Here is a 15240-nt window from a genome sequence, read left to right as displayed (position 1 = left end):
AGTGTCTCCAAACAGCAGCCCGGGGGCCAGATGCAGCCCCTTGCTTGTTTTTTTTACCCGGTCCTTGGGGGACTAGTTCATCCACTGTTACCAACAATGGGCCATAATTCCCCCAACTGACACCAGTGAAGGGGTACAGTTCCTCCCAATGACACCAATGGCGGGGCACAATTCCTTCCAATGACACCAACAATGGGGGACAATTCCTTCCAATGACACCAACAATGGGGGACAATTCCTTCCAATGACACCAACATTGGGGACCGATGACGCCAATGATAAGGCACAATGCCCTTCAATGACGCCAACGACGGGGCACTATTCCTCCCATTGACACCAATGATGAGGCTCTATTCCTCCCATTGACACCAACGATGGGACACAATTTCTCCCAACAACACCAACATTTGGGCACAATGACACCAATGATAGGGTACAATTCCTCCCAATGACACCAAAGATGGGGCATTGTTTTTTCCAACTGATGTTGGGACCTTTTATACTCCCAATGGCCACAATCTGGCCCCCCTAAAGTCTGAAAGACCCTAAACTGGCCCTTGGTTTATAAAGTTTGGCAACTCCTGCTTTAGGGGTCATTACCTATTGGGAGTATCTTGCAAAAAATTAAATTTTTGTTTCAGGGGATGCCAAAAATCTGACTTGAATCTTAGTGCAGACTTCTAGGAAAATCAGTGATTCAATCACACAAGCAGGAAATTATGTTTCTGGGGGGTGTTCTGTATACATTCTGTGTACAGAACACCTCCAGGTAGTCATATTGCATTGCACTTTACTAGGGATGCACCGAATGGGTTTTTTGGTGCCGATACCAATACCAAAAATAAATCTTCCTTGATCCCGAAAACCAACACCGATACCAAAAGGGGGACATGGTACAGGAGATGGTCAGAGACTGCAGAGATGGTACAGGAGATGATCAGAGACTGCAGAGATGGTACAGGAGATGGTCAGAGACTGAGGACATGGTACAAGAGATGGTCAGAGACTGCAGACATGGTACAAGAGATGGTCAGAGACTGCAGACATGGTACAGGAGATGGTCAGAGACTGCAGACATGGTACAGGAGATGGTCAGAGACTGGGGACATGGTACAGGAGATGGTCAGAGACTGGGGACATGGTACAGGAGATGGTCAGAGACTGGGGACATGGTACAGGAGATGGTCAGAGACTGGGGACATGGTACAGGAGATGGTCAGAGACTGGGGACATGGTACAGGAGCTGGTCAGAGACTGCGCACATTGTACAGGAGCTGGTCAGAGACTGCGCACATTGTACAGGAGCTGGTCAGAGACTGCGCACATTGTACAGGAGCTGGTCAGAGACTGCGCACATTGTACAGGAGCTGGTCAGAGACTGCGCACATTGTACAGGAGCTGGTCAGAGACTGCGCACATTGTACAGGAGCTGGTCAGAGACTGCGGACATTGTACAGGAGCTGGTCAGAGACTGCGGACATTGTACAGGAGCTGGTCAGAGACTGCGGACATTGTACAGGAGCTGGTCAGACTGCGGACATTGTACAGGAGATGGTCAGAGACTGCGGGCATGGTACAGGAGATGGTCAGAGACTGGGGACATGGTACAGGAGATGGTCAGAGACTGGGGACATGGTACAGGAGATGGTCAGAGACTGGGGACATGGTACAGGAGATGGTCAGAGACTGGGGACATGGTACAGGAGATGGTCAGAGACTGGGGACATGGTACAGGAGATGGTCAGACTGCAGACATGGTAGGGGACATGGTACAGGAGATGGTCAGAGACTGGGGAGATGGTACAGGAGATGGTCAGAGACTGAGGACATGGTACAGGAGATGGTCAGAGACTGGGGAGATGGTACAGGAGATGGTCAGAGACTGGGGAGATGGTACAGGAGATGGTCAGAGACTGGGGAGATGGTACAGGAGATGGTCAGAGACTGGGGAGATGGTACAGGAGATGGTCAGAGACTGGGGACATGGTACAGGAGATGGTCAGAAAGTCAGAGACTGCAGGCATGATACAAGAGATCAATGCAGCCTCACCAGTGCCTGTCAGATGCAGCCAGCTAGTGTCCCCAGTAGTGCAGTCTGTGTCCCCATTGCAGCCAGTGTCCCCAGTAGTGCAGCCAGTGTCCCCAGTAGTGCCGCCAGTGTCCCCAGTAGTGCCGCCAGTGTCCCCAGTAGTGCCGCCAGTGTCCCCAGTAGTGCCGCCAGTGTCCCCATTGCAGCCAGTGAAGGGAGAGGAGAGCCGCCACCGCCTGTTTGATTACAGCGCCGGGAACATCACAGCTTTCATTTCAATAGCTGTGTGTTCCCCGCTGCGCGCCGTCACATACAGCCCCTCCCTCTTGCCTGGGCACTTTGACAGTCAGATCACCTGTCCCATTGGACGGGTGATCTGTCTGTCAAAGTGCCCGGACAAGGGGGAGGGGCTGTATGTGACGGCGCGCAGCGGGGAACACACAGCTATTGAAATGAAAGCTGTGATGTTCCCGGCGCTGTAATCAAACAGGCGGCGGCTCTCCTCTCTTCTACGATATAGGAAGCCCCCCTGATAGGCAGCACCAGGGGCGGGGCGGATCCCCGCCCAGGCCCTGCCCCATTCGGTATCGGCAAAAATTCTCTTTCGGCTTTTTGCCGAAAGGGCCATTTTCGTCCGATATGTTTCGGCGGCCGAAATTTCGGTGCATCCCTACACTTTACAGAAAATTACAGATTGCAATGGAAAGGCTAATTTTTAATAACATTCAATTACATAATGTTGTACCATATTGTGTATGCTATATTATTATTATTATTATTATTTTTTTTTTTTCTATTTTTTTTTTACCATCAACATGGAGTTACCCTAAACAAACTAGGAGGATATTAGAGGTGCTCAGAGAGCGGTAAGGGAAAAGAGGGTAAAACATGTGGGACTTAGCCCAATGACAAATAAAAAAATAACAAATGGTAATGATACTCGTGAATATATATTTGTAATAAAAAACAATAATGTCCATAACATGGAAATGTCCTTGTAATACATCAGTCCATGTTAACTACATCTCAAATATAAGCTTATCAGAGTAGAAGCAGCTCTGGAATGACGGTCAGACAAGAAAACACAGCAGCGCTATCTGAGTGTAGTAAAGTGTTAAAAAATGCTGTTTTGATAGATAAAATTGAGCAACTCACAAACATAGGGTGTGAAAGCACATATCACATATGGGGGCCTCTCTGCTACAATTCATATCCGGACTGCTATAGGCGGAGTGTCCACAAGCTGCTTGGCCACACTGGTGGTTCCCAGGGCTCCAAGTCTGTGTGGGGATCACAAAGCTGTCAGCTGTGGTTTTGGGTGGTCCATTGTTGTTGGGGGTGATCTATTGTTGCTGGAAGGGGCTCTATTATTACTGACTACAGGGGATCTATTTTACAAATTACTTATCGCCACAAAATGATGTGGATTGGGGTAGGTAAAAGGGGTGACTCAGAAAGGGGGAGTTCCTGCACCTATTCTCTGAGGAAAAAAAAAGCCCTGCACATAGTCATAGATATGTCCTGCTAGTTTAAAAGCGGACTTCTAATATCTCTCCACATTTGGCATATTTCAGGGGGGGGGGGGGGGGGAGAAGGTACCTGTTTTTGACAGGTACCTGTCCCCGCCTTCGTCGGACCTCACCGTGGCGAGGTATGTCAAAAGTTTGACGACCCCCTCCTCCTTCTCCTCCATCGGGCCGTTCAGAAAGCGTAGCACGCTTCGCACATGCTCAGTAGGCAATCTTCTGTAAAGCCACAAGGCTTCACTGCCAGTTTCCCTTATAGGCTATGGCAGCGGCAGCACCCGAGAGTCGATGGAAAATCAGCTGGGGTGCCAACATCACTGGGTTCCAGGATAGGTGTTCTAATTTTAAAAGTCAGCAGCTACGTGTAATTTTTCCGTGGGGGGACTGGAGCTCCTCTTTAACTGAGGATGCAATAAAGATGGACCTTTTAGGCCTAGCAGTAGTGCTGGCATTCTTCATGCTTTTTATTCTGTACCTGATTGTGGACTCGAAGAGGTTGAGTTGCTGCACACCACGTTATAAGCAGTGAACACAGCAGAGCAGTGGGTGAGCTGTCTCTTGACATATTGTGAAGGCCTTTCTTGCCTTTTTGGCAGATGGAGTTGTAATGGGATTTAAAGTGTGCAAATAAGGAAAAAATCCAGTTGACATTCTTATATGCTCAGCAGTAAAACTGGGCGATCTACAGATCAGTACAGCTGCTGAAATGTTGCAGATGGAAAGTCAAACCAAGGGTCTCAGAAGGGATACCCCACTTTGGCCAGAAACGAAAGGCAAAGCTAAGACGTTTTGTTTTTATCTTGCAGCTTGCCCAGTTCAGACAACGCAAGGGGCAGACTGACAGCCAGGCTTCCGCCAAGAAGAGCAAGAAGAAGAAGACCTCCTCTGGCTCCAAACATCGGGAGCAGCCTGAAGAAATTCCAGAAGCTGGCTTATCCCAGAGCAATGAGACCCCATCGCAGACTGCTCCGAGCGGAGCCAGTACCACTGCCGAGTTCACCATCATGAGAACGCTGCCTCATGGCGAGATGATCCAACATGACAAGACCTACACCATTGAGGTATGGGCTCCCAAAAGTTGTACTTGTGTGATATACTTCAAATTCAAAGCTCACTTTGTTATTAGTAATGTACTTTGATTTTTGAGTATATTCATGTGCTAGCCCCCTCTCTAATGAGGGCACCCTTATTGACCACAGCGGGATTCCTGTTGGACAGGGTAATACCAATTTGCAAGACTTGTAGGCAGGCAGTGAAGCCATGACAGCTGTTCACAGGATCCCTATTCTTCTGCTCAAGTCAGAACTAAGCTCCACCAACCTATTTCAGCAAGCTACTCATCCAATTATTGAACACTCCAATACCAGAACTTTAGTGGCTGGTAGAATCTCTGGCTTTAGACTATTTATGGAAGGGACAGGGTTAGAACAGGGAGAGAGTGGTGCTTGCTGATGACTTGGGTGGTAGTCATTGCCCTGTGTACAACCTGGGCTTGGAAACCAGAGGCTGTATAAAGGACACATACTGTACATTGCCTTGAAGATGAATTTAGGATGTTGTAATCACTTCAGCAGGATTAAAATCTTAAATGCATTCACACCCTGACTGGTTCATTTAAGTCATGCCTTTCTTTAAAGCGGAACATTGCATCTGTGCACAACAAATCAATAATGCTATTTAAGTCATTTTTATTATTCAAAGCACACTCACCCATCCATGTCTCTATGCTTTTTTGCTGAGAAATTGCATTTCTGGCAGTGGCCGTCTTAAGTAGGGGCAGATGATTCATGTCGCGTTTACTTTCTGGAATCCATCTTCCATTAGCTTAGGTATGCAGTCCTCCTCTCCTGAAGACTCCTGGGATGTAGGGCATCATTTACCTAGGCATGAAACCAGGAAGTAACTATAGAAATGTAAAAAAAAAGTTTAAAAACATGTAAATATAATATACTTTCCTATTTATGCCTAGGCATAAGGATAAACAAAAATAGTCAATGTTGACTGAGAGAGTGAAGTTTCACTTTAAATTTACCTTTCCTGATGTCTGAATAATTGTCGAGGTCAGGGCATTATACATAACCTTATTAAATGCTGTCAAAGTTGCTGGTTTATGGTATTCAGTGCCTTCTGACTTGTTGGCCTTCCCAATTAAAGTTTTACATGGACTGCTTAGTCTGCTTGTCCCACAATAAAATCAGACTGCTAAAATTTTATTATCACAGACTATACTTGGAATTCTCAGTTGTATGTCAAAACCTACCTGCACTTAAGGATAAGTCCACCCTAACACTAAAATCTCTACATCTACAGACATCCACGATCTAACACTAACCTATCTAGCCCTGTAAAGAAGAAATCAGCATACACACCTTTTCTGAAGCCGATCTGAAACGATCCCACACTGAGCTGTCAGGCGGGTGCAGAGGACACAGCCGACAACGGAAGCCCCATAGTAACTCTATGGGTGACGTCATTTCCCATTCATTTCACAGCCGTTGTCGGCTGTGTCCTCTGCAGAGCTTCCGCCGCTGGAGACTGGATCGGATTGGCTTCAAAAAAGGTATGTATACTGATTTCTTCTTTACAGGGTTAGATAAGTTAGTGTTAGATCGTGGGTGTCTGTAGATGTAGATGTAGCGGTTTTAGTGTTAAGGTGGACTTCTACTTTAAAGTGGAACTTCACTCTCCCAATCAACATTGATTATTTTTAATCCTTGTACTGCTAGCATTAGTAAATAGATAGGAAAGTATATATTTACTCGTTTTAAACTTTTTTTTTTTCTTAACATTTCCTCAGGTACTTCTTGGTTTCCAGGCCTAGGCAAGTGATGGCATGGGTCTTCAGGAGGGGAGGAGGGTTTTTTCTCAGCTAAGCACACTCTCCTGCATGCATGCTTGGGGTAAGGGCAGATCAATTCCAGGAAGTAAATGCTACATGGATCATTTGCCCTTACTCAAGATGGCAATGGCCAGAAATGCTAGGGGGTTGTTTTTCAAAGTGATTTCTCAGCAAAATAAAGCATGGAGATATGGATAGATATGGGGAGGTTTGCTTTGAATAATAACAATGAATTAAATAATGATTTTGGTTTGTGATGCTCAGATACAGTGAAAACTCACTTTAAATGGTTCCTTTTAGTACAGTAGTTTTAGGAGAATTGCACAAAACACATAAACACCTCCAACACAGAGTTCTGCCTCAGAGTCTACTTGTAGATCATCAAAAGCAATAGAGTAACATCCTTTAGGTATGCTTGGTTGATGCAGCCCTCCTCAGATCAGGGAATCTAGTAGACAACTGTGAAAGAGTGCACAGGAGGGCGCACACGACTAGTCCATTACCGAAGGTTTATTGTGTAAAACAAAACATACAGCCAAATGGATACTTGTAAAAATAATTGTATGCAGGCGTTGTATGACACTAAATCTCAATCCAATGTGGGAATAGCGTGGCCAAACACATCATAATGCTGGGCTGGCAAACTGATGCGTTTTGGGGATGCACCCCCTTATTAGCTCTGGAAGCTGCTGCTCTCTGCAAAGCGGTCCACTGCGGATCACTTTTGAAATGTAGGGTAGAGATTACCATTGGTGTAAACAAGGCCTAATGCTTCCCCTAAGCCTTATAATCTCTAACCCCAACATCAAACCCAGCTCCAACCCTGACCTATTTCTGATCCTAAGGCTTATATGTTGATGATGTATCCATGCAAACAGTAACTGTTAGGGAGCTGACCAGTGTATCAGACCGAAAAATCATCAGGTACACCATATGGCTAAAAGTTTGTGGACACCTGACCATCACACCTACCTATAGTGCCTAATATATGTGGACCTAGACAGATGTAAACTGCCAGTGTGTGATAACAGTTTGGTGAAGGTTCTTTTCTGTTACAGCATGACTGACTGTGAACCTGTTTACAAAGCCATGATTTGACGAGTTTCACAAATTTTTTGTTTTGGCTGAATGAGCACAAAACTCCCAGAGACACACTGTAGAATACTGTGGAAAGCCTTACCAGAGGAATGGAGTATGTTATGGACACAAAGGTGGGGGGAATCCATATTGATGCCCATGGTTTTAGAATGGGATGTATAATAAGCTTATATAGGTCTGATGATCAGGTATTCATAGAGCTTTGGCCATATTGTGCATGCTGTACTACTTAGAAAACAACTAGGAGAAAGAGGTTCCCCCAAAGAAGGCAAATTACCCAAACACAATCTGCAAAAAACAATAAATTTATTGAGCTACAAAACACCACACAAAAATACAAAAATTGAGCAAATTTGGGAATATATCATAGACCAAATTAAAACAGATAACGTTATCATTAAAAACAACGGAGCCGCGGCCAAGCATACCCCATACACACACCAATCACCACAGCAGATTCCTACTATATTGGGAAATATCGTATGAAAAAAGTCCTTAGTCAATCCAAGTATTGGTAGTATGGCGGTATAAGGGTAAGGGTGAATGAATGAATGATAGATTGTAACATTAGAACTGCTGTACTACTTACCTGCTCTGTGCAATGGTTTTGCACAGAGCGACCCCAATCCTCCTCTCTGGGATCCCTCGCCAGCGCTCTTTTCTCCTCCTGCTCTTCTTGGTGCCCCCCATAGAAAGCCACTTGCTATTGTTGCGCACCTGCAGGCTAAATTACAGAGCCAAGCTGTGTGTATCTTTAGACACACACAGGGGGGAGACTTACCAAAACTGGTGCACACAGAATTTGGTGCAGCTGTGCATAGTAGCCAATCAGTTTCCAGGTTTTATTGTCAACGGAGATATATATATTTTTTTTTTGTTTGTTTTTTTTTTTTGTTTGTTTTTTTTTTTGTTTGTTTTTTTTTTTTTTTAAGAATCATACTTACCTAAGTGGATGTGGCTCTACACTGAGAACAGAGCGTTTGAACACTGCCGATCCCTCCGTTCTCACAGCTCACTGACAGTCACCGGCTCTCTGCTCCCCCCCCCCCCCCCCCAACGCTCACTGGAGCGCTGGGCTGTGGAGAGGGTGGGAGCGGCCGGCTTAGGCTCTCATCGGCTTGCTGCAAGGCTGAACCGAGTGCCAGTCTAGGCATGTGGGCGGATCCCGACTTCATGGTCACAATCTTTCCTGAGCCTTGACCGGCTCTGTGATGCCAGCCGACAGCTGTCTGCTGAAAACAGGTCATAGGAGTGCAGAACAAACTGCTCTTCTGTGATCCACAGGAGAAGTACAATCACACAAGTTTTTGCTGTACTTCTCCTTTAATTGAACAAGCTGAAGTTAGAAGCTGATTGGTTACTATGCACAGCTGCACCAGATTCTGTGTGCACCAGTTTTACTAAAGCTGGGCTCACATATGAGCAGCATGCGGCTTACAGCAGGGGTCCGGTGTGTCCTGGTTAACCTTTTCAGATCTGATTTCAGCCTGAATCTTGGGCTGAATTCAGACCTGAAACAGACCAAAAGACGGACCCGCTGTGGAGATATGTGAACTGGCTCCATAGAGAGCCGGTCAAAATCTCCTGCTATTGCGAATTGGATGTGGGAAACCAATGGTATGAACCCAGCCTAAATCTTCCCCAGTGAGTCTTGGACCCACCCCCTGCTCTCTCCTCCCATCAGCCTCTGAGCCTGTGAGAGGAGAGAGAGAGAGAACCAGCACTGCTGCAGACAGGTCCAGCTCTGGATCGATACAGGACTTGGGTAAGTATTCAGGGAGAAGGGTGGTGGGAACAACTACTAGAAGGTTTTTTACATTAATGCAGGTACTACATAAGGGCCGATTCATACCAGGTATCGCACAGGAATGCACTTGCGTTCCTGTGCAATTTGAGTGCAGTGCGGTTCAGTCCATTCAGTTAAATGGGGTGGAAAGTCCCTGCACCGCACCAAAAATGGTACGTGCAGCGTGCACTACTTTATAAACGCACTGCAACTGGATTGCATGGTACTTCTGGGCCAATGCTCTGCATTTGCGACCTGTTTTTGGGATGTAGCTAGCATTGCACTGACACCTGCTGCAGATCACAAGGACAGTGCGTTTTGAACGTGGTTCAGGAAACGCAGGTTTCTATTACCGCATTTTGGTGTGAAGAGACCCTTAAGGTAAAAAAAAAAAGGAAAAACACTTTAACCTACGCAGGTAATAAAGCATCATTTTACCATAACATTTTCCTGTTTCTGCTGATGGATAATACAGGATGCTATCCTGGTACTACAAATTGCCACATGAAGGTTCATGTTACAGAACGGGATACACCCGCAGAGAGCGATCTCTAAAATAAAAGCGCATTTTAAATATAAAGCTTTTTTTGAAGGAGGGTTTTGTTTCATTGTAGCCTGAAAGTGAGGTGTCCACCACGGCCGATGATTATAGCTCTGAGGTAAGCCAAGCGGTGCATGCTGCATGCAGATGATCCGCCTGTCTTTGTGACGTATTTCATTCCTGATCCTAGAGAATCTTGATTGTCACTTCATTCATTCTCCTTTGTCTTCATCTGCCATTGGGGAATTGTTGGAAATACGTATGCAACTCACATTTTCACAGTGTCTTTTGTCTCCTTTCTGTTCTTTTGAAATCGCTTAATACTTCATTGAAATTTACATGAAATCATTACTGTTCAGTTTTTGTATTGTTCACGTTGAAAGGATTGCATTATTGCCAGTATAGCAGATCAGCCTTAAAGGGCAACTCCAGCTATACAAATAAGCGCAAAGTTGGAATATTAAGTGAAAATACTTATGCGCAAACCAAAATAAATAAAATAGCCGAGTGGCTGCCAACATGAAAAAAGGTGTTCCGACACAGTGCTAATTGTATACTAATATATGTGGTGCTTAATAATCAATATAATTAGATAAATCTTCAAGTAAATAAAGTGCAAATTCAAAAGTGACAGTGCAAATATAAATAAATGATGTTTGTTCACACACCGTAAAGGTGCCACAGTGTATAAAGTGACAATGCAATAATAACGTGACCAGTCAAAGAAAGTTCATAGATGAAAGTGCTTGAAAATGAGCAGAATCCAATAAATCCAGATCATATAAACTTCCACCATCTGTCGTGCGCCAGTGGTTTGCCCCAGCCTCTCGCCTCGGATAAAGACCCCTACAGGTCTAGTTGACCTTATGTATATGCGTGACTCCATGATCCAAACAATTGATTCCTACTCCTGGGACCTCCAGTCAGACAGGTTAAAAGATTTCCACTAGTAATGGTGATATCTTTAACAGATCCTCACTTCCCTCCCTATACCATCCCCTGGTCCACTGCGCTTCATCCACTTATGAATTCTTGTCTGCTGCCTGTAATCACAGGGGTCAAGTGGCGCTGTGATTGCAGGCAGCAGACAAGATTTTATAAGACAGGTGCATTCAGTACTACAAAGCGCAGTGGACCAGGCGATGGTATATGGAGGGAAGTGAGGATCTGTTAATGCTATCTATCGCTTTTACTAGTGGAAATCTTTTAACCTGTCTGACTTGAGATCCCAGGAGTAGGAATTCATTGTTTGGATTGTGGAGTCACGCATATACATATCCTGCCCCAGTTGAAGTACCTTTGTACCAAACATATCGGGTACATAGCCTGCGCTCTTATTCTTATCTGCTTTGTGAACACCATTTGTACACATCAGAAGCGATGTTTGTACCTTTTTTTTTTTTTTTTTAAACTTTTTTTACTTCAATAAATTTTTAAATGTTGGATTCATCTGCACTATGTGGAGCAAAACCCAAAAAGATCCTTGGCCTTGTTTGTACCTGCACATGTGGAGGCCTTCTTTTTTTCATATGATCCATGCTGCTTCCCTGATGTAAGGAGTACTACATATACCAGAAACATCACCATTGAAGTCCGGGTTTTCATGTCCTCTTTGGCTTGATGGACGCAGGTGCATGCGCATGACAGTCCATGTGAGGGAGTCTGGGTTGGAGATCGGGTTCCTGACTACCGTCCATGCCTGTTTGACCCACCGCTGCTGGCTTGTGTGTCCACAGCTTCGGTAAGAGTACCCATCCCTTTCCCCTGGTGTTGGAGGCACATTCCTGGGTGTCGTGTGCGAATATCACCCTGCTTGATCCAACTTTTATTACTACTGCTCACGAATTTCTAATACCCTGAGATCATGTTTAGGGGATTGAACATGACATGTTGAATGTTATTATATTCAAGTGACTTTTGTGTTGTTACTGTATATATTTATTTTTTCAGAATAAGTTTTTTACACATAGGTTATTATTTGTGGAGCAGATAAAAATAAGTGCGGTGTGCAGAGTTGAGCAGGCTATGTACCCGATATGTTTCGTACAAATGTACTTCAACTGGGGCAGGATATGTATATGGATTCCTACTCCTGGGACCTCCAGTCAGGCAGGTTAAAAGATTTCCACTAGTAATAGTGATAGCTTTAATAGATCCTCACTTCCCTTCATATACCATCCCCTGGTCCACTGCGCTTTGTAGTGCTGAGGGCACCTGTCTTATAAAATCCTGTCTGCTGCCTGCAATCACAGCGCCACTTGACCCCTGTGATTACAGGCAGCAGACAGGAATTCATAAGTGGATGAAGCGCAGTGGACCAGGGGATGGTATATGGAGGGAAAGGAGGATCTGTTAAAGATATCACCGTTACCAGTGGAAATCTTTTAACCTGTCTGACTGGAGGTCCCAGGAGTAGGAATCCATTGTTTGGATCGAGGAGTCACGCATATACATAAGGTCAACTAGACCTGTAGGGGTCTTTATCCGAGGTGAGAGGCTGGGGCAAACCACTGGCGCACTACAGATGGTGGAAGTTTATATGATCTGGATTTATTGGATTCTGCTCATTTTCAAGCACTTTTATCTATGAACTTTCTTTGACTGGTCACGTTATTATTGCATTGTCACTTTGTACACTGTGGCACCTTTATGGTGTGTGAAGATACGTCATTGAGTGTGAACAAACGTCATTTATTTATATTTGCACTGCCACTTTTCAATTTGCACTTTATTTACTTGTAAATGTATCTAAAGTTGGAATATAATTCAAGTGCCAAAAGATTTGCAAAGTAAATGCCGATGCTCTTTTTTCCATTAATATTTACCAAGGCATGTGGGTATGATGTATTTTTTGAATCTAGAAGTTTCTTGTTTGGGGAAAACAAATACATCACATAGACAAAAGAGCATGGGCGTTTACATGAGTAGTGCAGCTATGCATGTCTATGGCCGGCTGTGTGATCCACCGGCGGTTCCCCAGGGACAGTAGAGCTTTCTTGTGCTCGCATCCATGTGCATGTACCCTGGGAAGTGAATGAGTCAGTGAGTCAGCCATGGACATGAGTCCGCCACACATACGTGACTACTTTTTGAGGGACATTTATCAAGCATATTTGCAACGTGACCAACACACTTGCATTTCATCCTGAATATTATTTAGCACATTATGTGCAGTTTTATTGGTGTATTGGCAAACCCTGCACCTGAAATTTGGGGCACCAAACTGACACAGATTTGCAAAAGATTGAGGAAAGTGGAAAGATGGTGCTGGAACTGTTGGGGTTATCTTACCAGTATTGTTAACTTAAATCAGAACTTCACCCAAAAGGGAAGTTTTGCTTGTTTGCTTCCTACTCCACTGCCACATTTGGCACTTTTTTGGGGTGAGTGGGTATCTAGTTTTGACAGGTACCCGCTCCCACTTCTGATCAGATTGCCCTGGCAATCTGTATGGAAGTTTGGCCCCCTCCTTTCCCCCGCAGCCTTGAAGAATTGGCTCAGGTGAGGACATCGCTGGATCCCTGGTCAGGTAAGTGTCCTTATATTAAAAGTCAGCAGCTTCAGTATTTGTAGCTGCTGACTTTTTTATTTATTTTTTTGAGGGGTGACTGGAGCTTATCTTAAAGGTATTGATGTTGGTGTAAATGATCAGGTTCCTGGACAGGTAGCTTCTACACCCACAGTCTCCTTGGCTTGTAATGTAATGTAATTTTAGGAGACTTGAAATTGAAGCGCAACACCACTACTAAACTGTCCAGACACAACTTCATTCCATTCAAAGTCAGGGGTACAATCCAAAAAAGGAGCCAACGCGTTTTCAGGGGATTGTCAAATTGCATTGGTTACTTTTTTGGGTTATACCCCTGACTTTTAATGGAATATAAAATATAATAAGTTTTGTATCTGGACTTCTTAGCAGTCCAATTCCCATTTACACTGCAAAAGATTGAGACAGATTTAGCACTAAAGATGAGACTGATTTTTCACTCTGAACAAATGCATAATTAGGAAGAGGTCAGGGACAGGTTTTATTCTGGCGCAGTGCTACTCAGTGCAGCAGGGGGGAATATTTATGAATCAAGTTACAGCCTTACAGCAAGGGCTTTTTCACACCAGATGCAGTCTAGGAATGTGTTGAAATAAATCATAGAGCCAATTGCACTCAATAGGACTTGTTTTAAATGTGCTGAATGTTTGTTTAAAGTGATACTAAAGGATCGTTTTTCATTTTTTTCAAAATAACAAACATGTCATACTTACGTCCACTGTGCTGTTCGTTTTGCATAGAGTGGCCCCGAACATCCATTTTAGGGGTCCCTCAGTGGCTCTTGTGGCTCCTCCCCACATTAGATAACCCCCTTGGTAACCCCGAGGGTGTTACCTTGCGGGTGCGCTCCCGAGTCCAGTATTCGGCGTCCATGGAGGCCGAATGCAGGACTCGGCCCCGCCCCGGTGCTCACGTCATTGGATTTGATTGACAGCAGTGGGAGCCAATGGCTGTGCTGCTATGAATCTATCCAGTTAAGAGCCGGGAACCCGTTGAGAGAGGGACGGCGGGGAGGTGCAGACGGAAATTTGGGGCTCAGGTAAGTAAAACGGGGGGGGGGGGGGCTAGGGGGCTGGTGACTGCAAGGCGTTTTTTCACCATAATGCATAGGATGCATTAAGGTGAAAAAACACGAGCCTTTACAACCTCTTTAAGGAGTAGGGTTAGATGACATCTAGTGGCCAATGAGAAGTATTACAAGGTCTGGATGATATTTAAGACAAGCTCACTGACCCCTCCTTGCTCTGAAGAAGTTGACAACGGTAGACTAACGAAACGCAGTGTCAGCACGTCTGTGTCTAATGGACAGTCGTAGCTCGCAGTACATGCGGCTCCATACGGCGGAGGTGAAGTGACCCCTGAAAGTGTTCCCTGGATGAGGAGACACCGGGACACACTTAGACCTGTACAATGGTACAGAAGCGCTTCAGTGTCTATTTGCAATCTGCATAGAGGAGCTGATCGAGTGGAGATGGCAGAGGTGGTGAATTCCTATATGCACAATCTAGGATGTCATTAGAGGCTATTATGCTGTAAATCAGTACGGCCCTGTTTTCTTCTCCCCCTTACGTACCAAGCCTCTAAATTTCCCATCATCCTCCCTTTTGATGAACTATCCTCAAGGAACTTTTTTGTACCAGGGTGATCTTTTCCATGCTTGTTTCTGGTGATTACCAGCCTGTTCAATCAGGCACTGCCTGTAGTCACAGCCTAAATGCTTTTAACCACTTCAGCCCTGGAAGATTTGGCTGCTCAATGACCAGGCCATTTTTTGTGATACGGCACTGCGTCGCTTTAACTGACAATTGCGCGGTCGTGCGACGCTGTACCCAAACAAAATTGACGTCCATTTTTCCCCACAAATAGAGCTTTTT

At 44.9% G+C, this 15240-nt stretch overlaps 1 protein-coding gene across 7 annotated transcripts in view; it reads left to right on the top strand.

The window, feature by feature from the left end:
• The window catches only part of AKAP9 (A-kinase anchoring protein 9), a 377557-nt gene that overhangs the window by 60008 nt on the left and 302309 nt on the right, over positions 1-15240 (top strand). For 5 of the 7 annotated variants that reach the window (XM_073629642.1, XM_073629644.1, XM_073629640.1 and 2 more), the window contains exons 2-3: positions 4362-4616; positions 9893-9937. In XM_073629642.1, the coding sequence (XP_073485743.1) occupies positions 4362-4616; positions 9893-9937 (300 nt within the window). The remainder of the gene's footprint in view (positions 1-4361; positions 4617-9892; positions 9938-15240) is intronic. The other 2 variants (XM_073629643.1, XM_073629641.1) reach the window with 1 other exon arrangement.

This window comes from Aquarana catesbeiana, linkage group LG05, assembly GCF_042186555.1.
Source record: "Aquarana catesbeiana isolate 2022-GZ linkage group LG05, ASM4218655v1, whole genome shotgun sequence".
Classification (NCBI taxonomy): domain Eukaryota; kingdom Metazoa; phylum Chordata; class Amphibia; order Anura; family Ranidae; genus Aquarana; species Aquarana catesbeiana.
This window is presented reverse-complemented; position numbering and strand designations above follow the sequence as displayed.